This window comes from Mesocricetus auratus, unplaced genomic scaffold (assembly GCF_017639785.1).
Source record: "Mesocricetus auratus isolate SY011 unplaced genomic scaffold, BCM_Maur_2.0 Super-Scaffold_100025, whole genome shotgun sequence".
Taxonomy (NCBI): Eukaryota; Metazoa; Chordata; class Mammalia; order Rodentia; family Cricetidae; genus Mesocricetus; species Mesocricetus auratus.
This window is the reverse complement of record NW_024429206.1, coordinates 13694692-13722040: the sequence shown is the minus strand read 5'-3', so window position 1 is coordinate 13722040 and position 27349 is coordinate 13694692. Positions and strand designations below refer to the sequence as shown.

Sequence of the window (27349 nt, the reverse complement as noted above, 5' to 3'; positions counted from 1 at the left end):
GCACAGAAGAAAATGTATTTACTGTAACCACAGGAGAAATGAACCAAGGAACTCACTCAGGATGTGGGATTCCCTGGCACTGGGCACGGTTTACCAGGTACAAATAAATGTGAGCCTCAACCATCAGACACTGCTGCTTGACATTTGACAACCTCCACTCCCTGACACACATACAGAAACTCCACCAACCTGAACTGCCACCTCTGAAAAGCTCTCCCCAGCTTCTTGGAAGATGTCCCCTAGTCGGAAAATGGGACACTGAGGGTTCTGAGTCTTATGAAAGGTACAAGAGATGTTCAGATCTGGCAAGATGTTTCTCCTGTGCAGAATTGCAAACAAACAGATGTTTTTACCAACCATTTCTCTAAAGGAAAAACCAACTCCTGCCAAGTAGTACTTGCCAATTACCATGGTGTAAATGCCTCCACCACTGCTGTGTCAAGCTCCCATTGGGACATGATTGAACTTGACATGGATCTACTACCAACAGATCCATTGATGTGAGCTGTGTGTCTTGTCTCCTGGGGACCCTAGTAGATTGTCCTCTTACATTGTGCCAAAACAATCTTTGTGACCAGCAGCATATTGCAGAATTAGTTAGGTATCACTCCCAAAGACAGTGGCTTCCATCTCAGTTTCCCTTGCCCATCTGCTATGCAGATGGCTTGCTCTGGTGAAGCAGCCACCACGTCCTATGGATACTCAAATGGTCCTTGGGTGAGATGAGCATGGAGAGGAACTTAGCCTCAGTCACATGGGTAAGGCTGGAAAAGTACTCAGTTCTAATCAAACCTAGAGCTAACAGAAGCTCTGACTGACAGCTCTGGAAAGACAATAAACCAGAACCACCCAGCAAAGACATTTCCAGAGTTGATCCACAGATGAGAGAGAGAACAGCTCTTGCAATTTTTACACTCCCTAGGTTTGGGATCTTTTGTTCCACAGCCTAGATAACTGCTGCATACAAGCTGATACATACAGCCAGGCATCTGAGATGCTTACGTCGTATAGTTGTGGCCGGGGAAGTGAACATTGTTCTTGATGAGCACGGTGAAGTTTTCAGCGCTCCTCAGGAGTGCAGGCCTGGGAGAGAAGAACAAGGATTGGTGACCTCAGGGATAAAGAGTCCCTGGGACCAGAGGATTATGGTTTTGTGCTTTTGAGTGAAGAGAATTGAGTACAGCAACTTTGCAAAGTTCTCCATAAGGCCTGTAGCTTCTTCCCCCAGAAGCCTTCTCCCTCCTTGAGAACCTCATGGCAATTACCATGTCACTCCCAACACTGAAACAATTGGATGTTTGGCTGTTATGTGGTGGTGTGCTAACAGCTGGCAACTGGCTCTCCAAGGGAGAGAAGAAGGAGCCTCACACGTAGCACTTGCTGATTACCATGCCCTAAATGCTCCCACGATGGCTGGTGTCAAGCCCCATCCACCCATAAACTTGAAACTGAGACAGAATAAACGTAATCGGCTTTGAGGCCGTGTCGGTCAGCTCCTGAGCACCCATGGTTGAGACTTCCGGGATAGGCTTGAGGTCCCTGCAAGGCTGAGTGATAATTTTATTTTGGTATGCCCAGTCCTTATCACAGGACCACACACAGTTATCTATATCATTCATTCATTCATTCATTTATTCATTCACCAGAGGCTCTGAGTAGCATTTAGTTCTACACTGAGTTAGAGGAATCAAAATTCCAGGCCACAGGAAGGTCACCTACCCTCCAGCCAGCCAACCATTCATCAACAAATAATTATGGAACTGGTCATGGAGCAGAGCCCTGGGATAAAGTGATCCACAAACCATCAGCGGTTGAAAATCTATGAAAAATGGGGACTGGCTGAAGGTTAAAAAACAAAAACAAATGCGGGAGCAGTGGTGGCGCATGTCTTTAATCCCAGCACTCGGAGGCAGAGGCAGGCGGATCTCTGTGAGTTCCAGGACAGCCTGGTCTACAGAGTGAGCTCCAGGACAGCCAGGGTTGCATAGTAAGACCCTGTCTCAAAGAGAGTGGCGGTAGCAACAACAGAAAGGATGAAAGGGCTCTGGGACAGGCATGTGGAGACGCACACTCAGTGTTCATGTGGTGAATGAGTTGGTGACAGAGCTGAGACTGACAGCCAGAGTCCTCTGTGTGGCCCCAAGCAGTCCCGCCGTGTAGGCTGCCGTCCCCACACAGCACGGTACCTTCTGCACGCAGAAACTTCCCTGACCTAGAAACGAAACTGGGCTGACAGTCAAAGGCCAGAAAGGGCGGTACTACCTACTGCCTGCACCCCGACACAGGATGGCGGCATGGACCTTGGCCTGAGCCATATACGTGTCAGCTTGGGCAGCCTTCTCTTTGTCCCACATACAGAGTGGTCCTGAGTCTTGCTTGGTCTGGGAAGCCTTACAGAGCATAACTGTGTATTGAGATGAAAGCAGGGCCAGTGAGGCGGCTCAGTGGTAAGGGCGCTTGCCACTAAGCCTAATGGCTTGAGTTCACTCCCTGGGACCCACCCACACGGTGGAAAGAAAGAACCAGTTTCTGCAAGTTGTGCTCTGAGGTTCAGATGTATGTTATAGCACATAAGCAAGCAAGCAAACAAATACAAATGTAAACAAGTATCATATAAAATTTTTAAATTTTTTTTTCAAGACAGGATTTCTCTGTGTAGCCCTGGCTATTCTGGAACTCACTCTGTAGCCTCAGCCACTCAAACTCATAGAAACCCTGCCTGATTTTGCCTCCCGAGTGCTGGGATTAAAGGTGTGCACTACAAGTGTATTTTTGTATTTTCAATTAAAATTACATTCCTTATTTTATGTGTGCACAGGTAGCTGGTGGCTGCCATATTGGACACCAAACATTCCCATTACTGAAGGAAGTCCTATTGAACAGAGATGTTCTAGAACCACTATACTTCTAGGAGCTCTCTCTCTCTCTCTCTCTCTCTCTCTCTCTCTCTCTCTCTGTGTGTGTGTGTGTGTGTGTGTGTGTGTGTGTGTGTGTGTGTGTGTGTGTAGGCTAGCAGTTGGTAGTACTCTCCAAGTGTCTCTCACTGAACCTATTTGACTAGACTAGTTGGCCAGCAGCCCCTGACTCTGCCTTCTCAGCTGGGACTACTGTGTCTGCTGCTTGCGCCTGACTTTTATGTCGGTGCATGGGATTCAAACTCAGGACCTCAGGCTTGCTGGGCAGGCACTTTACTCACTGAGCTGCCTCCCCAGCTCTGCTTCTTCATAATCTTTGTCATTAAATATGAGCATGAATGGCTCAGAGAAAACCCTGCTGTACCTCTTGGGAGGGTTTCCAGAGCAGCCATGATAGACAGGGACACCTAAGGGTGTTCCAGGTCACAGCTGCATACCAGCTGGTTCCGGACTACTATAACATGTTAAGAGCTGGCATGGCCTTCCCAGAGATGACATAGAGGTCTCCAAGACAGGGCTATGCAGCCAAGGCCACTGTTTGTGCCTCCCATCATGTAACTCACCGGGGGGCCTCTTTCCCCTCCTCAGCGGGACACCAGGCAAAGACTTCACAGGTCTTCCTGTTCTTATCATATTGTATACACTTGCCAGTCTGGAGTCCTACAAGTTTTAAGGGGTTGAAGAACCACAGATGTGAATGTGCCAGACAAGGAATATCTCTAGGGGGCACCATGAACTCAGCCCACACAGAGACACTACACTCTTAGACCAAGCAGCTCCTTCCCCCATTTAACCCCACCCTCCACACCTATGCACTCCAAGCCAAACAGAGCACTTGCCAGTACATCCCTAGAAAGGCCCAGAGATAGCGCAGGGAGATGCTGGGGTCTGCCTGCCCTTTGTTTTTGTTTCTTTCAGGGAGCAATGCCTTAGCGGAGAGTTCTGTATACAATGTGTACTCTTTGTGGACGAAAGTGTGGCTTCTCGTGTGGCATCTGGGTGTCTCCAGGAGTACACAGCTCATCTGGGGATGTGTGAAGCCACATGAGGGACTTGGGGGCATCTTTCTGAAGTGTCAGGAAGGAAGAGAACTGATAAAGGACAAGCCACCTTACAGTGATCTCCATGGCAACTCACATATACATGTTATGGAATGAAATGCAACACTTCGGGTGCTTTCCTACGAGTGTGTACATTGTATCCACTGGTGGCTCTTACTTCCTTGTTCTGGCTGGCCTGGAACTTGCTATGTAGACAAGACTGGCCTCGAGACCCACCTGCCTCTACCTCTGCTGGGATTAAAGACCTGCACTACCATATCAGAGTCTTATGCCTTTTAAAGTTAAAGCACGAGGCCATGTCTTTTTGCAAGGCTGGGGCTGTAGCTCAGTGGTTGAGTGCTTACCCAGTCTTCAAGAAGCCCTGGGTTCGATCTCCAGTATCGAGAAAGAAAAGAAAAGAAAGCAAGAGTGAGGGAAGGAAGGAAGGAGGGAAGGAAGGAAAGAAGGAAGGAAGGAAAAGTAAAATTAAAAAGTTAAGCTTCCAGGTCCTTGGAGGCTCAAGCTCCCTGCCTTAGGGGAAGTTCTCCAACAATTAGACCCTGACCCCACATCTCTCCCGGGGCATTGGAGTCATTCGCACAGGTTTCAGCTGGTCTGTTGGGGACAAATCAGGAACAGGCACGGCCTGACCTGTGATTTGGTGGAGGGAAAGGCAACCGAAAGCCAGAGGCTAAGGACTTGGCTGGAAACTGAAGCTCATGAATGTCACAAAGTCGCTGGTTCGTCCCCCTCAGCATTTCAAAGGACAGAGAAGCACCTTTGCTTTGTGCGTCCATCCATCCCTCTTTACAGTCCCTGTCAGATTTACAGAGTGCAGAGCGGCCGGCGGGAAACTGCAGGAGGAAGGGCAGAACAGAGAGTGAGCATTGAATCACCAAGATACCACAAACCCCTGCTCACCAGAGCGTGCGTGCGTGCGTGCGTGCGTGTGTGTGTGTGTGTGTGTGTGTGTGTGTGTGTGTGTGTGTGTGTGTGTAAGCCAGAGGTCAATGTCAGGCATCCTTTTCTATCACTCTCTGCCTTATTTTTTTGAGACAAGGTCTCCCACCGTTTGGCTGGGCTGGCTGGCCCACCATCAATCCCCAGGAACACCCCTGCCTGCCTCCCCAGAACTAGGATCACAAGTGAGCACAGCTACACCCTGCTCTTTATGTGGATGCCAGGGATCAAACTTGGATCCTCATGCATGAATGGAAGCATCTTAATGACTAACTCATTTTTCAGCCCCCATATGTAGAGTCTTGTTCAGCCAGGTCCTGACACATGCTACATGTGGATGACTTCAAAACATGATTCAGTGTGAAAGGGGTCGGACACAAGAGGCCACGTCCTGTGTGGCTGTATGTATAGGAAATGTCCTGAATAAGGAAATCCACAGAGAAGAGCAGGCTGGCTGTCAGTGGCTGTAGGGAGGAGGGACAGATTGGTCACTAATGGGGAGGATTTGTTTTGGGAGTCAAAGTTTCCTTGGGGGCAATAGAAACTTTCCTGGAATTAGGTAATTATGGTGATGGATTGCATGATGTTGAAAAAAAATCACCGAACTGTATACTCAGAGGTCATAGGTCTTAGAATGGATGAATGACATCTCAGAAGCAAAAATACATAAAAATGTAAGCAGCCAGGAGGCACTTTCAGGGATTGGTGTAGCGAGCGGATGGCAAGGTTGAGGCTGTGGTGGCCCTGCCACACAGGATGGGGAAGCTGACAGGTACCAAGGTGCAGCAGGCCTCGTGGGAAGAAAGGACACTGCTAGCACACCCCTGGCTGGGGAACATGGGCCAGCTGTGTCTGGGGCTGAAGGTCAGAATAAGGCAGGAGAAAAGGCTTGGTTGTGTTTGACTTTGTGCAGCAGGACGAACAGCCAGTCTCAGGAAAGACAGACAGAACAAACACAGGTGTACAGAAGCCTCTGCTCCTTGCCGTCTGGAAATTTGTTTTTTTGTTGTTGTTGTTTTGGTTTGGGTTTTGTTTTTTTTTGAGATAGGGTTTCTCTATGTAGCCCTCACCATCCTGTAACTCTATCCATAGACCAGGCTGACCTTGAACTCACAGAAGCCCATCTGCCTCTGCCTCCTGAGTGCTGGGATTAAAGGCGTGTGACACTACTGCCCGGCTCAACTATGAATCTTTTAATTGCAAAGCCTCAGTCACATCTCTATAGCCTAACTACCCACCTGACTCGTAACAGGTCTTGATCATCATAGTATGAATAAATGAATGAATGAATGAATGAGTATGTACTATGGCTCTTGAGTGGTTGTGATTTTCATTATCAACTATAAGGAACTCCCAGGAAAGAAGATAAACCAATTCTATTTTTTGTCTGTAAAAGACACTCTAACATTTGTTTTGTGATTGTTGGAGAAGCTCTTGATCACTCTCCTGGCCTGTAGAAAAAGCATCTCTCTGCCTTTGGAGCTGGGCCTGTGTGTGATCACAGAACTAACATGAGGCCAGCCCCAGGCTTGCACACCTTCTTCTGCCTCCTTGACTCTGGGGTCCCTGAACTGCAGTTTGGAAATGTGGCTACTCTTCTGGAGGAAGAATGTGGGAAGACCCCGAGAAAAGAAAAACTCCTGAGAGCCCCTGGAAGTGATGAGGTGCCTCCAAATGGTGCTAACAGCAGCCGTTTTGCAACCCCGGCTCTGTGAGAGACAAAGCCAAACCAACAGAGAGCTGCCCAGCTGAGCTCAGCTCACCTCGGACCGTGAGACTAACCCAAGCTGTGTGCAGCTCTTGGGGTGCATAGGTGTTTGAATAGCTGGAATAATCCACACGTATTCATGTGTACACTGGGGCGTGGCCACGTCTACTGAAATGACCAGAGATGGCGTGGGTATTGCCATGTAAAGAGGAGGCATATGTCCAGGTGGAATGGCCCAAGCCAGGCTGCAGTGTAGGCTAAACTCCCCTCCCCAGAGTCCTGTGGTGCCTTCCAGGCAGTGGTACCCATGGAGGCCTTGGGTTTCATCTGTTCTGGGTGGTCATTTTGGTTCTATGAGCAGCACGTTTTCTGAAGGCTTCCAGTGTATCATGACATGTCTTCAGTGTTTTCTTGTGTAAAAAGGGTCTAGGAGTTATCCTCCTGAATTTGGGAGGCTCCACTGAAATGGGAAATAAATCACATGCCAGGAATCATATTGTGAGCTGCACAGAGAGCCCGTGAAGGCAAGAACGGGTGTACAGATGGCCCCTAGACTGAGGCGGGCAGACAAAGAGCTCCTTCCCAGAATGCATCTCCCCCTTCACCTCTCTGAGAGGGCCCCCTGCTTACCTCGGGACATAGCTTCTGTTCTTGGCCTTCTGACTTGAGAAAATTGGTCATTACGAAGAACGAGTTCCCCTGCAGAGAGAAATGGAAGAGCAAAGGCAAGGCCTTGGGGGGCAGAGCTCTTAAGCATCCTATGTTTGGCTGAGTGCCGGGGGCGAGCTTTTGTGCTCTTCCAGGCCTCTAGAAATCAGCGTGGGCAGCATGGACTTTGCCAAGGGTTTTTAACATCAGAGCTGCAGGAACTGTCTCAGCAGGCAAGGGGGAGCAGAGGAGCTTGTGAATGTGGGAAGCAGGCATTTTCCCAGCCAGGCTCAAAAGCAGCTGTGTCAGTTTTCTGACATTGAGACTCTGAGGAGCTGGGGAAGTGGAGGTGGATGTGGGCTGCACTCTGGGCAAGCTGTTCAGATTTCTCAGGGCTTAATGGAAGGCAGGGGGCTTCCCACTACCTGGGCAATCAGTGGCTTTTATGGTTTGTAGTTAGAAACAAATAGCAGCTTGGGCCTGATGGTTTTGCCAAGCGCTCTGGCTCCCCAGGGTTGAAAATGGGCTCCTTTGTTCCTCCCACCCCATCTGTTCCTCACCCCTTGGCCCCTCTCTCATTTCTCCTTTTTTGGTTAGCTGCTTTGCAGACTCAGCTAGCCACGCAGTTCTCTGTGACCTACACCTTTTATCTCTTTGTCACCACATCCTTTCTTTAGAACGACTCAAGAACCATCTCCTGGGGACCTTTTCAAAGGTAAAAGATCACACAAGCCACGCAGAAGACAAGCTCTCGGCCCTTGTGAACCCTGACTGGGGCTTGCCACGCGGTGGCCTTGCTTCTAAAGCCACTTGTGTACCCACCGCCAGTGAGCAGATCACATTTGGAATGCGCCAGGATGCGCTGCTATTTCGAGCAGCCCAGTAGGACTGGGTAAAGCGAAGACGTATCTTCTTTGAGCTGCTGGATGTGACCCAGTTTTGCAATTTTTAGGTTTTCTCAGTTGGGATTTTCGCAGGTTTTAAATAGGGACAACGTTTTTCTTTTTCTGTTGAGGCAAGGTCTTATGTATTCCAGGCTGGCCTTAAACTCGCTATGCAGCTAAGGGTGACCTTGAACTCCCGATTCTCCATCTTAACCTCCTGGGGCTACAGGCTACACTACCACTGGTTTTATGGGCGCTAGAGATTGAATTCAGGGTTTCATGCTTGCTAGCCAAGCATTCTGCCAGCTGAGCTAGATTCCCTAGTCCCAAGACAACTGTTTTTGAAATGAGGCTTAGACTCCTAAGGATTGGGAAAGGCAGCGACCAGGGATGGGTCCTGGAGTCGGCTGCCTGGTGCTCACCTGCAAAGGGAAGGTGTAGTCCGCAGTGTCAAAGACGCTGTGCAGTGGCTTCATCACCCCACCCTCCACGACATTCTCTGTCACCTCTGCGATCCCTTTGACCTTGGTATGCACTGAGCTGATAACAGGCTCCTTCCGCTGATACAGCTTGTCACTCACCAAAGCAAAGCTGAGGGCAGATGGAAAAACACCAGTGATTTTTACACAAGGCTGTGGTTTGGACTGCAAACTCTGGGGGAGGGGTGTGGTCAGAGCAGTTTCTGTTCACAGCCTGCTTATGCCCAGTGACCCGCTTCCTTGTGATTCTCCCTCTCTGCAAACCGGGGCAGCAGTTGTACCTACCACCCCCCCTTAGTATTACCTACTATAGACAGAATTTCAGTTCAGTCCCGTTCATACATATATGAATATATATATATATACATACACAGAGAGAGAGAGAGAGAGAGAGAGAGAGAGAGAGAGAGAGAGAGAGAAAGAGAGAGAGAGAGACCTGGTTGTCCTGGTGTAGACCAGGATGGCCTTTGAATTCACAGAGGTCTTCTTGCCTTGGCCTCTCGAATGCTGGCATTAAAGGCATGCACCACCACGCCCAGTAGGTCATTTCATTTATCAGAAATATACAGAATAGATAAATCTTTCGGGGTAAAAGATGGATGGTTGCAGGAGAGAAATGGGGAGTGACAGCTAATGAGTACATTATTTCCTTCTAAGACGACAAAATATATCGGTAGATAAAGGCATTTACTATATAATACAAAGCACATGTGAAATGACACCTGTATGTGCACTTTAAAGTCCTCCTTTATGTCCCCCTCTCTTTAAGTGGTCAGTTTTATGCTGTATGAATTTTACCTGGATGGGTAAGATAAAAATCACACATGCCTTTAATCCCAACACTCAGAAGGCAGAGGCAGGTGAATCTCAGCGAGTCTGAGGTCAGCCTGGTCTACAGAGTGAGTTCCAGGACAGCCAGGGATACACAGAGAAACCCTGTTTTAAAGAAAAAAAAGTAAACACATTTTTATAGATACAGACATATGTCTATAGAAATACCAAGACAAAGGAACAAACATCAAATTCAGGCTGATGTTTACCAGGGAAAGACACTGGGACAGAGGATGTGTTTACAGGGAGCAAAGCTGTTTCTTAAGCTGCACAGTAGCACATAAGTGTGACATTATTCATAGTACATTTTAGTGTTTCTCCAGCCATGATTAAAGAAGAAAGAAATCGGCCCAGTGAGACGGTTCAGGGAATTGCGTTAAGGCACTTGCTGACAAGATTTACCTGGATTTGATCCCCAGAACCCACATGAAGATGGACGGAGAGAACTCACTTCCAGAAGTTGTTCTCTGACCTTCACATGCACGCCACGGCACACGAGCATGCAAACGCACACAAAATGTAGACAGTTAAAAAATAAAAAGGTGTTGGTGCTAGAAATCCGCATTCAGGACCCACTCAACACGAATAATAGAGACCCTAATAGAACACTGTAGACAAATACATCTGTGAGTGTCCAGTCTCGCTTCAGCCTCAAAACACATACAAAAATACTTGCAATGTTCTTTCAAGTTATCCATTGCAATATCCTCTCAGAACAACACGTGCTCTACCGGTTGGGAAGCTCAGCCTGAGGTGTCATATCCACTCTAGACTATTCAACACATGGTCATCTTTAATAAAACCCAATCCTGTTAAAATCACACAGGCTTTGTGAACATAATGGAGCTCTGTATCATAATGATCATGAAAATTCTTTTTCTTCCTTTCTTCCTTCCTTCCTTCCTTTTTTGTTTTTGTTTTTCTTTGAGACAGGGTTCTCTGTATGGCTTTGGCTGTCCTGGAACTCACTCTGTAGACCAGGCAGGCCTCAAACTCACAGAGACCTGCCTGGGTCTGCCTCCCCAGTGCTGGTATTAAAGATGTGTGCCCCACCACCACCGCCCAGTGAACATGAGAATTCTGTTAACACATCCTAGAGACACATCAAAGGAGAAAAGAGGCAAAGAGAATTTGAAGTATCTTGCACTTTAGAAAGAATAGTCTAATGATCAATCCAGTCACAAACTTTTGACCTCCTGTGATGACTCAAGAGAAGCCAGCCTTCCTCTCTAGGCTGTGGGTTCAGTTACAATTCTCTAATCTCTAATCCCGGTGACTCTTAGCTCTAGGAAACTAGTGTTTAGGCCGGGCATTGGTGGCCGAGGGCACTGGGGAGACAGAGGCAGGTGGATCTCTGTGAGTTTGAGACCAGCCTGGTCAACAGAGTGAGTTCCAGGACAGACTCCAAAAGCCACAGAGAAGCCCTGTCTTGAAAAACAAAACAAAACAAAAAAAAAAAAAAGAAGAAGAAGAAGAAGAAGAAGAAACTGATGTTTTACGCATCCAGGTGCACACAACCCACCAGACCCTGGAACCAGCACAGCACTAAGGAGCCAGGTGTGTAGCTGAGCCTGATAGAGATGAGACAGTGGAAGGAAGATCTGGAGAACCTGGCCGGCACAGGAGACCTGCAGCAGGAGAGCTAAGGCAACCCAGAGACCCTTGCAGGCCAGTGTGGCCAAAGGGGAGGGAATGGAGGGGCTGCGTAGAGATAGAGAGGGAGGTTGGGGTCACAGAGCCCTGAGAATGGCTCTCGCCTGACTCACCAAATGTAGATGCAGATGGCCCCTAGAAAGGCATTCTTCAGAGTCCCGACCCATATGCTTTGGATCTGAAGGACTTTCGCGGATTGGTACCTGCATAGCTGGCCCACCGGCAGCATGATGAGAAGGCTCTGTGAGCTCCCCAGGAAGGAAGTGCTTCTCGGCAAAGTCTGCCTCTCTTATGAATTCTGAGCAAAGGTACGAACTCTAAAGTGAAAGACAGGCTCTGAGAGAGACCTGCCTTCACGTGTGCCTAACCCACAGCTAGCCCGGGGCCTCGCTCCCGCCTTTGCCGCGTGCATACCCTCACCCATGTTCCCAGGAGCGTTTATCAGAGAGTCTTCTCCCGGCAAAGGCATTTATGCCACCTGAGGTGAAATGCCAGGTCAAAGGGCATGCACATTTATGGTTCAATTTCTTGGGTCAAACTACAGAAGGCTGCATCATCTCATGCAAAGCAAAAGTGTGCACACCGCCTCTCACAGAGGTCTCGACAGCCAGAGGCATGGTCGCATGGGCATAGCTGAGACAGTGAAGGGTCTGGACAGCACCGTGGGCATTGGTACAGACATGAGGATAGATGTAAGAGTGAGAAGCCCTCTGAAGGAGAAGGGCACAGAGTGGAACTGTAATGTGGTTCCCGAGAGAAGGGGGCCAGGCAAGCTTTCCCCGTGGTTGCTAGCTGGTACCAGTGAAGATGACAATGACAATGGTGATGGTGGTGATTCTTCTCATTTATGCCATCCCTTTCTCCCTTTCCCCATCTATTTTCCATCTGCATTCAAATATAGTCTCTCATCTTAAAATAAGCCCTCCCTCCACCCCACGTTCTCCTAGTACCATGCAGGGCTTGGCTCCTCCTGCTGGAGCCCAGTCTTTTGAAAGAGTGACTCACCGCATCCCGTTTCCGCCATTCACCCCTCCACCCACTCCAGTCTGGCTCCCACCCCCATCACTTCTCCAGTGCCTCCCTTGCCAACTCACTCTCTTCCAAGTGCAGATGACGTGCTGCAGACGCCATGATCGACTCTGGTGACCATGGACCACTTCTTTCTCCTTCTTCCCTCGGCTTCAAGAAGCCTACATTCTCCTGGCCTCCTTGGATCTCTCTGGCCTCTCCATCTCAGAATCCCTTGGGGGAACTTCTGCATTTCCCTGCCCCTTAAATGCTAGCACCACTCAGGAGACTCTGTTCCAAGCTTCTTGCTTTCTTTTCCTGGCTGGACAGTTGAACATGCCCATAGCTCCTCCAATCACCACCTATAGTGTGGTGATATATATTCTGTCTTAAAGCCATGAAAGCAAATATCTACACAATCAATACACACAGTTATGAGCCTCATAAACCATTCAAACTCAAAGCCTTAGGCTCCAAACTTAGCCTTTGACCCCACTTGCTTGTTCTCCTGAACTTATCCAGGAAGGTATCCACCAACTTCTCATCAGTGGCACAGTTCAGAAATGTGTCTCATTCTTGGTCCGTTCTCTCTATATGGCTCATTCATTGTTCGTTTATGAAAACTCCCGGGGCAGCCTGCTCCTCGGCTCCATCATCCCACAGCAGAAGTTTCTGGCTAGACAGGTGCACACCCATGGCTTCTGGTGTCCCCTCCAGCATAGCCTTCCTAGCAGTGGGCCATGAGCTAACCATGTAAGGCTTGTGTTACAGAGGGGAAGCCCAGGGGACTCCCTCATTCATCCTGTTCCTCACACATCCACTTAACTACAAATCCTGCTGGGCATTGGTGGCACACACCTTTAATCTCAGCGCTTTGGAAGCAGAGGCAGGCGGATCTCTGTGAGTTCGAGGCCAGCCAGGTATATAGAGCTACTTCCGGGACAGCCAGGACTGACACAGATAGAAATCCTGTCTCAAAATAAATAAAAAACAAAAACTACAAATCCTATCGTTTGAGCTGGGCAAGAGGGTGCATGGCACTTGGGCGACAGCTATTGAAGGCCAGATGCAGCTACATGTGGAGTTACTTGAAACCCTGTCTCAGAAAGCCAAAATCAAAGAAATTCTACTATTTTATCTTCCTGATTTTCCTGAGACTGCTCAGCCCATTCAGTGACACGTTCCCAAGGACTGCCGAGCCTGCTCTCTGGCAGTGGTACCTTATCAGGGAAGAGTCTAGACACATGACTGAGGACTTTGAGATGTGAGATTACTAGGTTATTTGAGTGAGTTCCAAATGCCCACGTGTTCTGTCAAAGAGGCAGAGGACAGCCTGACACTTGCCCAGAAAAAAAAAAAAAGAGGCATTATGAAAATACAGTGGATAGAGAGAGAACCGAAGAGGTTGTTTTCCAGCAACCTCAAGATAAAGCTCAATTCTGTCCAGTCTGGGGCCTGCTGGCTTTTGCAGTGGCCTGGGATTCCCCTCTGAGACACTGTAACACCAACCAGATACTGTTAAACCACAGCCCTGTGCTGTGTTAACAGCCAGGGAGACTGGGCTGGAGTGGAGAAGCCATGGGTATGCACCCGTCTACCCAGAAGCCTCTCACGTGGTGTGACGGAGCAGAGGAGCCTGCTGCCTGGCAGCTTTCCTAAAGCTAAAGAGAAAGGGATTGCGCTCATTTTCTCTCTCTCTCTTCCTTCCTTGGAGATTATATGTATGAGATTTTGTTTTTAACATCTTGGGGCTAGATATCACAACATAAGTAGTCAGAACATTTTAGCTGCCAGTATCTCTACCAGAGCTTGCCTCTCTTTTGTCTTGCATGGGTCAGACAAAGGCATCTTCAGCGCCATAGCAGGTCCATTTCAACCTGGTCCACAGCTCTCCAACAACACCGCCCCACTCTGGCTCATCCAGTTCCTTAGTGGTGCTTGTACCCATTCTTGTCCTATCACATACCTCATTCCCTCTGCACGGTGGCTCTGGAGCCTTTAGAAACACCAGTCAGAGGGTTCCACTCCCCGGTGATAGCGTCTTCAGAGAATCACAGTCCAGCTCTTATCTGCCCTGGCCCCTGCTTCTCCCTCCTCCCTCTGGTTCTTGCTGTCCTTCTTGTTTGCTTCCTCGATCTTTGCAGGTACTGGCCTTTGGGTCCAATGTGTCACATGGCTGAATTCTTCTCCTGCTGGGGTGTCCTCCTATGAGGGCCTTTTCTAATCCTCCCGCTGCCCGAATGCTATCGCATCATCCAGGGTCAAGGTGATAAATGGCACATTTCATGTCCCTAAGGCCATAGATACTGTGCCTGGGTTGGGTTTGGTGTCTGGTATCTTCTCCACCCCCGTGGTAGCTTCACAGAAGAGGCCCAGTCTTCCAGGTGTGAGGCTACCCTTTGGAGAACAGACAGTCAATCTGGGACTCCATTTTAAAAACCATAAGCACAGGCACAGCACAGGACAGTCTGGGGCTTCAAAGGACAGCAGTGCTGCTGGCGGTAGGGGCTGGCTGGGCCAGGGGAAACTGCTTTAAGCGAGATCAGCCTTCTCAGACCTTTCGCCACTGAAGTATTTCTCAGATCAGTCTCCAGGAAAGAGGGGGAAAATTCACAATAGAAAGCAAATATCTTCTACCTCTCTGCTTCTCAGATTGTGGAATAAAATTCAAGATGATGACATTACAGGTGGCTTGGTTCAAACAGTAGTCCCCTGGTCACAGCAAATCAAATAGGAGTATAGCACCAGGGGGGATCGCCATTGCTGGGGGCTCCTGCTGGGACTGAGGAAGGGGCTAGCCTTGGCAACAGCCAGAAACATAGCCTCCACAGCTGTTTAGGGGCTGAGACTATACAAGCAAACCAGGACTACAAACAGGCCCCAGATTCCCTAGAGATCTCTTGTTTATTATTTTTATGTTTGAGTGTATGTGTGCGTATATGCCTATGTGAATTTATGTATGCCATGTGTGTACGGAAGCTTGCCAAGGCTTCTATAGCTAAGTAGTGTGGCTGGTGGAATTAAAGGTGTGTATCACCATTGCCTGACTCTGTGGCTGCGGCTAGTTTTGCATTTTGATCTGTAGTGGCTTTATTAAGTCATAAACAATATATCACCACAAAGACTGGAGTTCTCACAGGAAGGCCAAGTGTGGTGGCATGCGCATATAGCCACAGTGCTGGCCAATCAGAGAGAAAGAAATCCCTGGAGCTATCTCATTGGCTGCCAGCCTAGCCAAAAGGGTGAGACTTGGGTTCAGGGAGAGATCCTGTCTCAAAAAAACGGTAAGATGGAGAGCAGTCAAAGAACATGTCTAAACATCAACCTATAACATCTACATGTGTGCGCATGCACGCACGCACACTCACAGGTTTTTGGATCCTCATTTCTGTATCTCAAGCCTGAACATGGTTGTGGTTACTCTGAGACTCAAAATAGAGGGTGACTATAAAAATACCCACTCTGCTCCCAATGATGATTATTAGAAATAGCTACCGGTTATGGATTGCTCACATCAAAATCATGATAAAGGGCCAGGCGTTGGTGGCGCACGCCTTTAATCCCAGCACTTGGGAGGCAGAGACAGGTGGATCTCTGTGAGTTCAAGACCAGCCTGGTCTATAAGAAAAAGTTCCAGGACAGCCTCCAAGGCCACACTGAAACCCTGTCCCAACCCCCCCCACTCATGATAAAGGGTATACTTTTTCCTCTTTAGTTGTCCAAAAATTGTGTGAACAGACATGGAAACAGTGGCCTGCTGGCTAAGTTACTTGGCCAAGAAGATGTATCTGGGATTATAAAATGGCTCTGTGGGCTGTTTGCTGTGCAAGCATAAAGACCCAAATTCAACCTGCAGCAACCATATAAAAGCTGATCATAGCAGTACCAGGGAAGCAGAGCCTGTAGGATCCTGGTGATCAGTGGCTGAATCAGTGAGCTTCAGGTCTGTGAGAGACCTGTCTCAAAAAACAAGGAGAGCTATCTAGGAAGTTGACCTCTAGCCTTGACACGCACCCTTACCTTCACACACAAGCACACACACACACACAGAGGCCACTCTCCCTCTTAGTAAACCACAGCAGGCCACATGTTGTAACAAAGGCACCATCTTTACCACAGTCATAGAATCACAAGCCAAAGCCACAATGAGCGACCAGGTCACACCCACAAGGTTAATTATGATCAGGAAGCCACAGTGTCTCGTGTTGGTAAGGATGGGAGACCAGAGGCCTTACCTTCCACTGCTGTGAAAAGGTGAAGCCACTGTACAAACAGTCCCGCAGCGCCTCCAAGGGTGACATGCAGGTGCCCAGTGACCCAACAAGTCCCCTTCGAGGTGACCCGAGGAGAAATTAGGGCATAACAAAAGATAGCAACAACGCAAAGGCCGCATCTGATGAATGTTAAGTAGGAGTAGTTTATATACAGTGGACTGTTACCCGGCCATTAGAAAGTGTACGGCATTAATACACACGACCACGGAAGTGAACACTGAAAACATGCTAAGAGCCAGTTACAAAGGACCGAATGCTATGTGAAAAATAGGTAAATCCATAGAGGCTAAGGGGCAATGAGGAAGTTGAAAATGATGGCTAGAGGGTGGAAAGATTGCTTTTGGGCTGATGGAAATGGTTTTTGTTGTTGTTTTGGTTTGGTTTTTTTCTGGTTTTGTTTTGGTATTTTGAGACCAGGTTTCTCTCTGTAGCCCCGGCTGCCCTGAAACTTGCTCTGCAGTTCAGGCTGGCCTTGAACTCAAAGATCCACCTGCTTCTGCCTCCATGCCTGGCTGAAAATGTTCTAAACACCCTCCTCCCCCCCTACAGCTCAGTGAACACACTGAACACCATGGACCTAGACACTGTAAATCGGTGAAAGTCCAAAGGAATACATTGTAACTAAATACACTGTTTTAAAAGGGCCCCCTGGCAGGTTGTTGGTGGCCCACGCCTTTAATCGCAGCACTTAGGAGGCAGAGGCAGGCAGATCTCTGTGAGTTCAAGGCCAGCCTGGTCTACAGAGCGAGTTCCAGGACAACCTCCAAAACAATACAGAGAAACCCTGTCTCAGGGTGGGGGGTGGCGGGGAAGGGCCCCCTCGATGCCCTTAAGTAACATTTCCAAGCCTGGTCCTTACCTCCTAAGCATGAGGATGACTCAGACTCACCAGGGGAAATCCCTGCCTCCACACGGGAACCCGGGGTATCTGCCTGTGTCTCCCGGGTTCCTCAGGCATGCCCTGCCCTGCTCATCCTGGCAGGCCTCGGCTTCAGTTATAAAAGCTGAATGGGAAGCACAAAGCCTACCACCCTTTCTTTGTGGCTTCCTCCAGCTGCAGCCAAGGGCAGCTTCCTCCTGTTTCCTCCCAGCCGATTATGAGAGTGTTTCAGATTTAACAACCACATGGAATCCCGCAAGAGCACCTGCAGCTGCCCCCTGGGGGAGTTGGTGCTATCCAGTGCTGCAGAGATCTGCCCATCCCACGCCCCACTTACCTAACATAAGAAAAGACGATCACATGCAAGACCCACTTAATGGTGCCATAATTCACACTGTGGATCCGGGTGACTTTGTTTGTCTCATACTGCAAGACGTCATTCCAGCTGCAGCAAGTCGGCATGGCGACAGACTCGCTCTCTGTTCAGGCTGGACCTTGGCTAGCCCCTCCCAGGCTAGACCACAGCAAATACTCAGGTAGGATCAGCCAAAAAAAAAAAAAACCCGCACTGGTTCTTAGCAGGAACATTTAACTTCCAGCTCCTCCAGTGACGGCAGCGGGGGCGGGTCCTGGCAACTGCCCCAAATGTGAGTAGCATAAACAAGAACCAAGTCCTACAGGCCCGGCTGGCAGATGACCCTGCCCTGCCTTCCTCCCCCAACGCCTGCACAAAGATGGTGTTCAGAAGATGGGCATTTCTAAAATTCCCTCCCCCCCTTTTCTTTTGCTCCTTTGAACTCATTTCACTTGGGAGAAGGGAGCTGCCCTTCAAATGTCATAAGACCCTGCGTGACTCAGAGAGGGGCCTAGGCCCATTAAGGCTCACTGCATCGTCTGGTTTTCTTCTGCTGTTTTCTTTGTTTGAGACGGGCTCTCAAGCATCCAGGCTGGTCCTGAACTTCCCATCCTCCTGCCTCCACCTCCGGAGAGCTGGGGTCACAGGTGTGCACCACCACACTCGACAGAAATTACCCGTTCGTTTCCTACAGCCCTTTGGCCAGCCCACGTGCAGGGGTGCACAGGGTGGGTGAGAGGCGGCTTTTGACCTTCCCTGCTCCCAGCAAAACCATGGTCTGCAGACGATGGTGGCGGGAGCAGATTCATTATGGGGTGGGAAGACTACATCCACACTTCGTCGTGCTTGCTTGATCCTCTAGATTCTGTCCTGCCCTGTGCCCTGGAGGCCAACCCAGGACTTGGGCTAGTCAGTCGCAGACCACCAAGAACAAAGCTACCGACCGGCAGGAGTAGCTTTCTTGGCCATGCCTGATGGAGACTACTTGCTGAGGACTGAGGCTATCCCCAGACAGGGTTCTGAGGAAGGTGGAGTTGAGATGCAATCTTGTTTGGTTGATTTTCTTGGTTTGGGTTTTGTTTGCTTGCTTTTGTTTTGTTCTGGGACAGGGTCTCATGTAACCGAGTCAGGCTTCTTTTGAACTCCCTAAGTAACTGAGACTGGGCCTGAACTCCTCAGCTCCCTGCCTCCCCCTATCTAGTTCTGGGATTACAGTTGGAGCTACCACAGTAGGTCTGACACCCCGTCGGGCAGGTTGAAGGAAAACAAGGTCTACAAAATGGGTGGATTCCGGCACAGGTTGCACGGCTGACCCAGGGCCCTGTGTAACAGACATGGTCGGCAAGGGACTAGCGTGGCTATGGCAGCTGTTTCTCTGCATCAAGACTTAGGGTCCTCCAGGTACAGGTGGAATATTTCATTCTAAGAGTCTGACTTCAGAGGACGATGGTTCCCCTGAGAAAGAGAGCAGGAGTGGCTCGGGTGGTGTCGCTGGATAGCTAGAAAGAGTAGACAGAATCTTCAACCGCTCAACCCACTGCTGTCCCCCCCCCCATTACTGGCCAGGAGGATCCACACATTTCCAGTCTGTACTTCTCTTCCCTATGAGAAGTACATGGGGAAGGCAGCTGCCCCCTCCCCTGCTGGCTCCATTTCAAGAGACTAGAGGGCAGGGAGAGGCTGGGTGAGTGTCATGCCCCCCCATTCAGATTATTACTTAGGAACTCTGGCTTTGTCCTCTAGGCTTGAGAGTGGTGAGGGTTTCCCTCTTGCCAGCCCTAGGTGGCGCTCTAACTGCTTCCTCTTAATCCTGCCCCCACTGTGGGTTTTGTTGTTCAAGGCTGTCTCTAAAACTCTGAGGAATACAGTAATCTTCACCTGTAAATAGAATAGATGGAGCCATGAGATGGTAAAGTTGCTTGCCACCAAGCCTGATGACCTGAGTTCAATACCCAGGACCCAAGCAATAAGAGAGGAATAACTCTACACACACACACACACCAAAGATCAATGTAACAAAAAGTTTAAATACCAGATATACAGGGTCCCCATCAGGGCAGTGAAGTCTGGTGGTTAGAACTAGAGGGGTAGCTGCCTGATCTCCAATCCTGGCTTTGTATCATAACAACTCTGACTTTGAACAGTTCTGTTCATGCCATTCATTTATTCATTACCAGGAGCACAAGGAACTAGTGAATGTAACAGTAAATAAGTGTGCACGTCCAAAAATGTCCATTCACTAAAGAATGGACCAAGAAAGCATGACACATCCACACGCTGAAATAGTGTTCACTCATGAAAAAGCAGTGAAGACAGACACACGCTGTAGCTTGGATGAGCTTAGAGATGTGAAAGGAAGCAGAACAAAAGGCTACACCTGATAATTCAATTTCCAGAAACCCTTCTGTGTTTTCTTTACACCGCCTGCTGAATGTCCTCTATGGCTAGCCTGTGGTCTCTCTTTCCTTCCGTGCTCTGGACTTCACCGCCACACCACGCCACGCATGCCGTTGTCTCAGTGTGGGTGTCCATTGCTGCGAAGAGACGCCGTGACCACGGCAACTCGTAAAAAGAAAAACATTTAGTTGGGGCTGGCTTACAGTTCAGAGGTTCAGTCCCTTATCATCATGGCAGGAAGCATGGTGGTGTGCAGGCAGACGTGGTGCTGGGGAAAGATCCAGAAGTTCCACACCTGGATAGGCAGGCAGCAGGAACAGAGAGAGACACTGGGCCTGTCTTGAGCGTTTGACACCTCAAAGCCCACCCCCAGTGACACACTTCCTCCAGGAAGGCCACACCTCCTATAGTGCTACCCCCTGATAACTAAGCTTTCTGGGAGCCTGTGGGGGGTCATTCTGCTTCAAGCCACCACAGCTGTTCTCAATAAGATTACCAATACTTCTCAGTGGCCCAATTCACTGAACATATGTGTGCTCCTTATTCTGCTTGGCCCTTGGACTCATTCAATAGCACGGCCACTTACTCTGTACTGCTTGGAATAATTTCTCCCCTTGATTTGTAAGTCACCCCTGTCCTCATGTTGTCCCTCTGGGGCTCTCATCTTCTGACTCCCTTCTCCTCACACACATCGGCTCTCTCAGCACTTGCATGTTTCTGTCCGTGAGCACAGGGCAGACTATGCGGCTATCACAAAGCGCCCTCGCGGCTTCAAAGAATGGTTTCTTTCTCATCCATGCTACACATCCCACGCTAATGGAGCAGCCTCATCTTGAATTTTGAATGAGAACTCTGGAGTTCTCTGAGCAGCTATTAAACACTGACCTAGAAACAAAGCATTCACTACTGCTTGTCACTCATTGGCCAAAGTCATCACTTGGTCGTTCTCCCCCCTGCCACTGGAGAGCCAGGGAACTCAGTGCTGCTGTGCCTTCATGGTGTACCCAGACACAGAAGCAGCAGCTTCTGTTTGGTGAATAGTGTTGATGCCTATGGCCCTTCCTCCTCCCTTCCTCCTCCCTTCCTCCTCCCTTCCTCCTCCCTTCCTCCCTCTCTTCCCCCCTCCTTCCTTTCATCCATCTCTCCATCCTTCCCTGCATCCACACATGTTGTTTTAAGAATTACAAAAGACAAACAAAAAAAAAACAAAAACAAAAACAGGGAGAGATGATTCCACGGTTAAGAGCCCTAACTGCTACTAACTGCTTTTCCTGACAACACAAGTTCAGTTCCCCAAAACCGTGTTGGGTGGCTCACCACTGTCTGTAACTCCAGCTGCAGGGAGCTGACACCTCTTCTGGCCTCTGTAGGTACTTGCATACACGTGTGCGTACATGCAAGCAGACTTACGTAAAAACAATCCTTTAATTTAAAAAGAAAATCACCATGGCTGGAGAGATGGCTCCGTGATTAAGAGCACTGGCAGGATTCAATTCCCAGCACCCACATGGCAGCTCACAACTGTCTGTAACTCCAGTTCCACAGACACCTTCATACCAATGCACACAAAATAAAGTTAAATAAATTAAAAAAAAAAAACACCGAAATCTGTAGCCTGGGTGTGGCTCAGTGATAAAGTGTTGAAATAGTATGCACAAGTCCAGGTTCTATGCTTAACAATGCTTTCTTATTTCTTTCCTTCCTTTCTTTATTTTTTTGAGACAGAGTTTCACTCAGTAGCCCTGACTATGCTGGAACTCACTCTGTAGACCAGGCTGACCTCAAACTCACAAAGATCCACCTGTCTCTGCCTCCCAAGTGCTGGGATTAAAGGTGTGCACCACCACTTGGCTATAGGAGTTGATCTTAATGGGATATATGCAGTAAATGGGAAATTGCAGAAGGGGGAAATAAGATGTTAGCATTGGAGCCTTTCAAACAATAAGCCAGCCGGAGAGGAGGGGACCATCGGTGGTCTGTTTCTTTGTGAAGTAAGAAGCCAGGTTGTGGTGTGAACAGGGATTATAGGGTGACTTTCTTGGGAAGGGTGTGTGTGTGTGTGTATGTGTGTGTAGGTGTAGGTGTCTGCTTACAAGTGACTGAAGACCCGACTTCTTTAGGGGAAACTGGGGTTTTTTCTTTGAGAAACAGATAAAGTTGACTGCAAGGATAGCAGGAGTCAGCATTTCTCTGTAGCTGTGAGTGTCAGAAATGAGGCCCCGTTTCCTGAGAACTTATTAGTAGACTCTGAGGCTAGAACCTCCCTTTGCTGAGGTTGCTCTTTCAATTCCATTCATCTGAGCTATGTGGTTCTGTCCTTCTGGACACCCACTGGGTGTCTCCATAATGTGTGAAATCACCCCCCACCACCCCACCCCACCACGCCCCACCCCACCACCGACTGGGCTCTTACTCAAGTACAAGCCCAGATCCACAAGATTCCAGGATCCAAGGAGAGTGAATCTGGTTGGTTCTGCCCCCCCTCCCTGATCCATCAGCTCTGCTTCGAACAGGGCCACCAGACAGATGTCGTCTGGAGCAACCTTCCAGAAGAGGGAAAACGAGAGAGTTGCACGGGAGGTGAACTTCTCAGAATAGACCCAAGGCTGGGGACCCCAGTTCCCCCCTTGGGTAGGACAGCTCTGTGGTCTGTCTAGGTCATCCCCCAGGATAGCTCACATGCCCCCCAGCAGGACTGACCCATCACTGCTTCTGCTTTCCCTCCCCCCAACCCCTTCCCACTTCTCCATTATCTTTCCTGTTGTGTCTCCCCAAGCAAACTACTAATTCCCAAACTCTTGCTGGTGTGTGTGTATGTGTCTTATGTGATTTAAGAGTTTGGGAGCCTCGGTGCAGCATCTAGTAGGCCCAACAGAGGGACCTGAAGCAGCCTGGACACTGGACCTTGAGAAAAGACAAGTAGGAAGGGAGGAAGAGCAGGAGGCCCTGTGCTTCCAGAAGCCATAGGAAGAGCACTGCTCCAATATGCCAGTGAGCATAGGCCATTGGAGCAGGGACAAAGTGCTGCTGTCATTAAAACAGCACTGGTGAAGGGTGGGCAGATAACTATGGAACTGGACAGAGTCAAGGCCTCAGCAGGCTAAGAGTGGGAGCCATATATAAGACCCAAGCATCCGGCACCTGGGGAGAAAGAATTTGCTTCAAGTAGGGTCTGGGAAGGACTGGTCAGCTAAGCGGTGTGGAGCTGGCTAGAGTGGGGACTGTGGTCCTTGGACTCATCGGGTTTGAGATGTTTAGCTGTAGGAAGCCCTACACAAGATGGGGTTCTTTCTGTTTAGATTGCTTGCATTTGGCATCAAGGAGAAAAAAAAGGTATCTGGTCGTCCTTTGCAGTAGCTCAACAAATGACGCCATCACGGATGCATCTCCCTGAGTAGTGTTGGATTCTTCCTCCTTCCCAGCTCAGGTCCTTCGTTCCCATCAATGGCTTCGTGGCTTCGTCTCAATGATGAGAGTCTCCCACTGTCACTCAGGTGTGTCATCTTTTGGCACAGTTCACTGTGGTTGGTGAAAACAATGCCAAGTGGTACTCTCCCCTCTCTGAGGCTCCGTGGCACCTGGTGGTGAATGTGCCCTCTTGGCCTTCCCTCCTTCTCATCCCCTAACTCAAATTAATTAGAGCCCGCTGCCAGTGGTGGCAGAGGCTAGGGAGAAATCTCTGGATTTAAACATGCTTTTTCCTTGAGTAAATAAATAAATATAAATAAAAGGGGTTTTGGCTCAGTTCCAAGCCTCTCCCACATACAGCTGTTTTAATTAAAATAAAATAAAAACGTGAAGCTTTTCATTACACTAGCCATATGTGCCTAGTGGTCCCCCTCTGAGACAGTGAAGATATAGAATGTTCTATGGGACAGAGCAACTGCCCGTGTCAGTTGGAGGGAAGAAGAAGGAGAGTGTAGTGACAGGTCAGTGATGAAGGGGAAGGCGGGCCCCAAATGAGGCAGGTTCCGTTTTCCGTAGGTAGTAAGAGGCAGAGTCGCCTGGTGGGAGAGAAGGGGGACACAGGCCTCAGTGGTGGGACGCGCATATAGAAGATTCAGTTTCTGAACAAAGGGAGGGAGCCAACAGGGAGAAGAGGAATTCTAGGGTGGTGTTGAAAACCTGAGATCACGAATTTGTTGTTTCAACAGTCTGCATGGCTGCGCAAGTGCCGAGGCTTGGACCTTTCCCCCAGTACAACTCAGCTTACCAAAGGGTAGAGCGCTCTTAGGACTCGTAGCCATTGCTACCATCTGGGCCTCTCATGGGCATCAATGGTAGTTCCCAAAGTCGCAGGCAGAGCCCAAAACACAGAAACAGAAGGCTGACTCTGTTTCTCCCTACACAGCCCTGGCTGTCCTGGAACCCCTGGGTAGAACTTTGAACTCACAGAGATCCACCTGCCTCTGCCTTCTGAGTACTGGGATTAAATATGTGTGCCACCACACGTGGTTTTTCATCTTACTTCATATTCGAGACAGGCTCTCAAGTAACTGCTCAGTCTATCCTCAAACTCCCTATGTCACTGGGAATAATCTCAAATTTCTAATCCTCTGAGGTCCCACCTCCCAAGTGCTAGAACTCTAGGCCCATGCCACCACATTAAGCATGATTTTTTTTATTGTTGTGTGTAGATATTCTCCGCTGCATGTGTGTGGAAATCATATAATAACTCCTGGGAGTTGATTCTTTCTTTCTACCATGTGGGTCCTGGGGGACAAACGCAGGTCATTAGATTTGGTAGCAAACTCCTTTTACCCGCTGAAGCCATCTTGCCCCATCAAGCCATCTTGTCTTGAATTATTTTCAAGTATACAGTTCACTAACATTAAGTATACACACTTTGTTATGCAATCAATACCAACATCTGTCATAGCCTATGACTGTTGTAGTAGCAAAATACCTGGGATCAGGCAATTTATAAAGACTAAGAGCGTGCTGCTGACATCTGCTTGGTGTCTCCCGAGGGCCTTCTGCTGCATCAAAATGAGGCAGAGGGCATCATGTGGTGGGAAAGGAATGTGTGTCCTAGCTCTCTCCCTGACTCTTTTGTGACCAGGATCTTTCTACGTAGGCAAGCTAACCTCGACTCCTGGTCCTCTTGTCTCAGTCTGGCAAATGCTGAGATTACAAGTAGGAGCCACCATGCCTAACTGTTTGGTTTTGTGAAGACAAGGTCTCAATCTGTAGTCTACCTTGGCCTCACTGTGTAGCCCAGGCTGGCTCTGAACTTGGGGCAGTCCTGTCTCAGCCTCATGAGGGCTGAGATAACAGGTGTGAGCCATCACACCCAGCTCCTGCTTTTAATTCTTTAGGGTATAAATAGCTCCTAAAGGAATTGCTGGACCATATGGTAATTCTATATTTAAGCTCCTGTGGACTGGTGCTGTTGCTTTTTGTTTAATCTACCAGAATATCCTACACATGCCTGACAGCATCTCCTCTTTAAGCTGCACTCTCGGGGGAGGAAATACCCTTGTATTAGTGAACCACCATTGTTGTCATTAAAGCAGAGCTGACAAGCTTTTGGTTTGATTCCAGTGGGGCATTCAACCTCATAGAACATTGGGGAAGACAGAATGAAGTTATCCTGGAGAGATGAAAATTCAAGGTGGGAGAGGAGATAGGGAATGAAAGAAAGAGGGAAGAGGAAGGGGACGGAGAGAGGGAGAGGCTGTGACATGAGGAGCCACCAGCGTCCTTCTCCCCGGGATATCCCCAGCAGAGACTTTGCTACCAAGCAAGCCTGACCTAATTGTGTGACTTCCTGAGAGGTCCCATCCCCCACAGTTCTTCCTTAGTATAATAAATCCTTACTGTGTGACATAGGGTTTCTGCCAATTACTTGCAATCAGACAACATCAGCTCATTCTGTAGAGATAGACAGCACCTTTCTGCCAGTCGCCTGACTCTCCTGGGTCTGTGTTGTGGGCCTTCATCGGAGGAGTCTCAAGATGGCCAGATCAAAGGGGAAAAAAGTCAGTGGGACTGGCTGGAGCTAGGAGCAAGTTCCCAGGCCATGGTACTGTGGGCAAAAGCAGGGTCAGCAAACAGGTGGCAAGATGAGAACCAAGGAACACGTCAGACAGCTAGGCTCAGGATTTTTTTGGGGGGCAGAAGTAAGACGGGAAGAGAACCCCTTGTTTCTGCCCCCTGCCGAAGAGGGAAAGGCGTGGCTGCAGAGTTCAGGACTTCAGGCTCTCACATCCAACTCATTGCCCACATTAAAACCTTTCTCACTGCTCCTCTTATCAACTAAATCATTCCCTTGGTGCTTACACTCCCCCAGAACACTCCCCCACTTAGCCCCTGTCCCTTGCCCTCTCTTACAGCTCCACCCTCCATGTCTCTGATTAAGTGAAGGTTGAATATGGTACTTGTTCCCCTGAAATGCACATTTTCCATCTCAAATGTCCCTGGGGCTGCCATTCACAAAGAAAGAGCTGATTTCCTGATTCTCATTAAGGGAATTGTGAACTTGCTAAGAATAAGCACCATGCTTGAAGTCCAATGAACCACACAGTTAACATGATGATGATGATGGTGATGATGGTAATGATGATGGTGGTGATGACGGTGATGGTGGTGATGATGGTGATGGTGATGATGGTAATGATGATGATGGTGATGGTGATGATGATGGTGGTGATGATGATGATGGTGATGATGGTGATGGTGGTGATGATGGTAATAATGATGATGATGATGATGGTGATGATGGTGGTGATGGTGATGGTGGTGATGGTGGTGATGCTGATAGGCCATAAATTCTTAGAAGGATGGTGGCCACTCTATATCCAGGTTCAGAACCACAATATTTAAATGTTTAATTGTTGCAAAGATTAATATATTTTTCTACCATGCATGCCTGTAGTGGCTTAAATAAGAATGGTCCCTATAGGCTCATATATTTGAATGTTTAGTCACCAAGGAGAGGAACTCTTCCATAGGATTAGGAGGGTTGGAGGTGTGGCCTTGTTGGAGGAAGTGTGTCACTGGGGGTAGGCTTTGAAGTTTCAAAAGCCCATGCCACGCCCAGCCTCACCCCCACCTCGAAGCTTTTGGATCGGGATGTAGCTCTGAGCTGCTTCTCCAGCCTCATACCTGCCTGTCACCATGCTGTCACCATGCTGACAATGGCATAAGCTCTGCCTGTCACCATGCTGTCACCATGCTGACAATGGCATAAGCTCTGAAACTGTAGCCTCTAATTAAGTAGTCTTCGTTTTTTTTTTTTTTTTTGGTTTTACGAGACAGGGTTTCTCTGTATTGTTTTGGAGGCTGTCGGTCCAGCCTGGCCTCGAACTCACAGAG

At 48.8% G+C, this 27349-nt stretch overlaps 2 protein-coding genes across 3 annotated transcripts in view; one reads left to right on the top strand and one right to left on the bottom strand.

Moving 5' to 3' along the window:
• Positions 1-17903, bottom strand: part of P2rx7 (purinergic receptor P2X 7) — a 32686-nt gene extending 14783 nt beyond the window's left edge. Inside the window, exons 1-7 of one of the 2 annotated variants that reach the window (XM_040731326.1) lie at positions 17618-17903; positions 8578-8746; positions 7254-7322; positions 4734-4809; positions 3479-3575; positions 1003-1083; positions 190-319 (exon numbers count right to left, since the gene is read on the bottom strand). In XM_040731326.1, coding sequence (XP_040587260.1) covers positions 190-319; positions 1003-1083; positions 3479-3575; positions 4734-4809; positions 7254-7322; positions 8578-8746; positions 17618-17742 — 747 coding nt within the window. In that variant the 5' untranslated portion in view covers positions 17743-17903. Of the gene's footprint in view, positions 1-189; positions 320-1002; positions 1084-3478; positions 3576-4733; positions 4810-7253; positions 7323-8577; positions 8747-11231; positions 11537-17617 lie in introns of those variants that run through there. The other variant, XM_040731327.1, reaches the window with a different exon arrangement.
• The window catches only part of Ift81 (intraflagellar transport 81), an 88912-nt gene continuing 79355 nt past the window's right edge, over positions 17793-27349 (top strand). The window contains exon 1 of the mRNA XM_040731322.1: positions 17793-17816. The gene's annotated coding sequence lies outside the window, so the exon portion shown is untranslated. The remainder of the gene's footprint in view (positions 17817-27349) is intronic.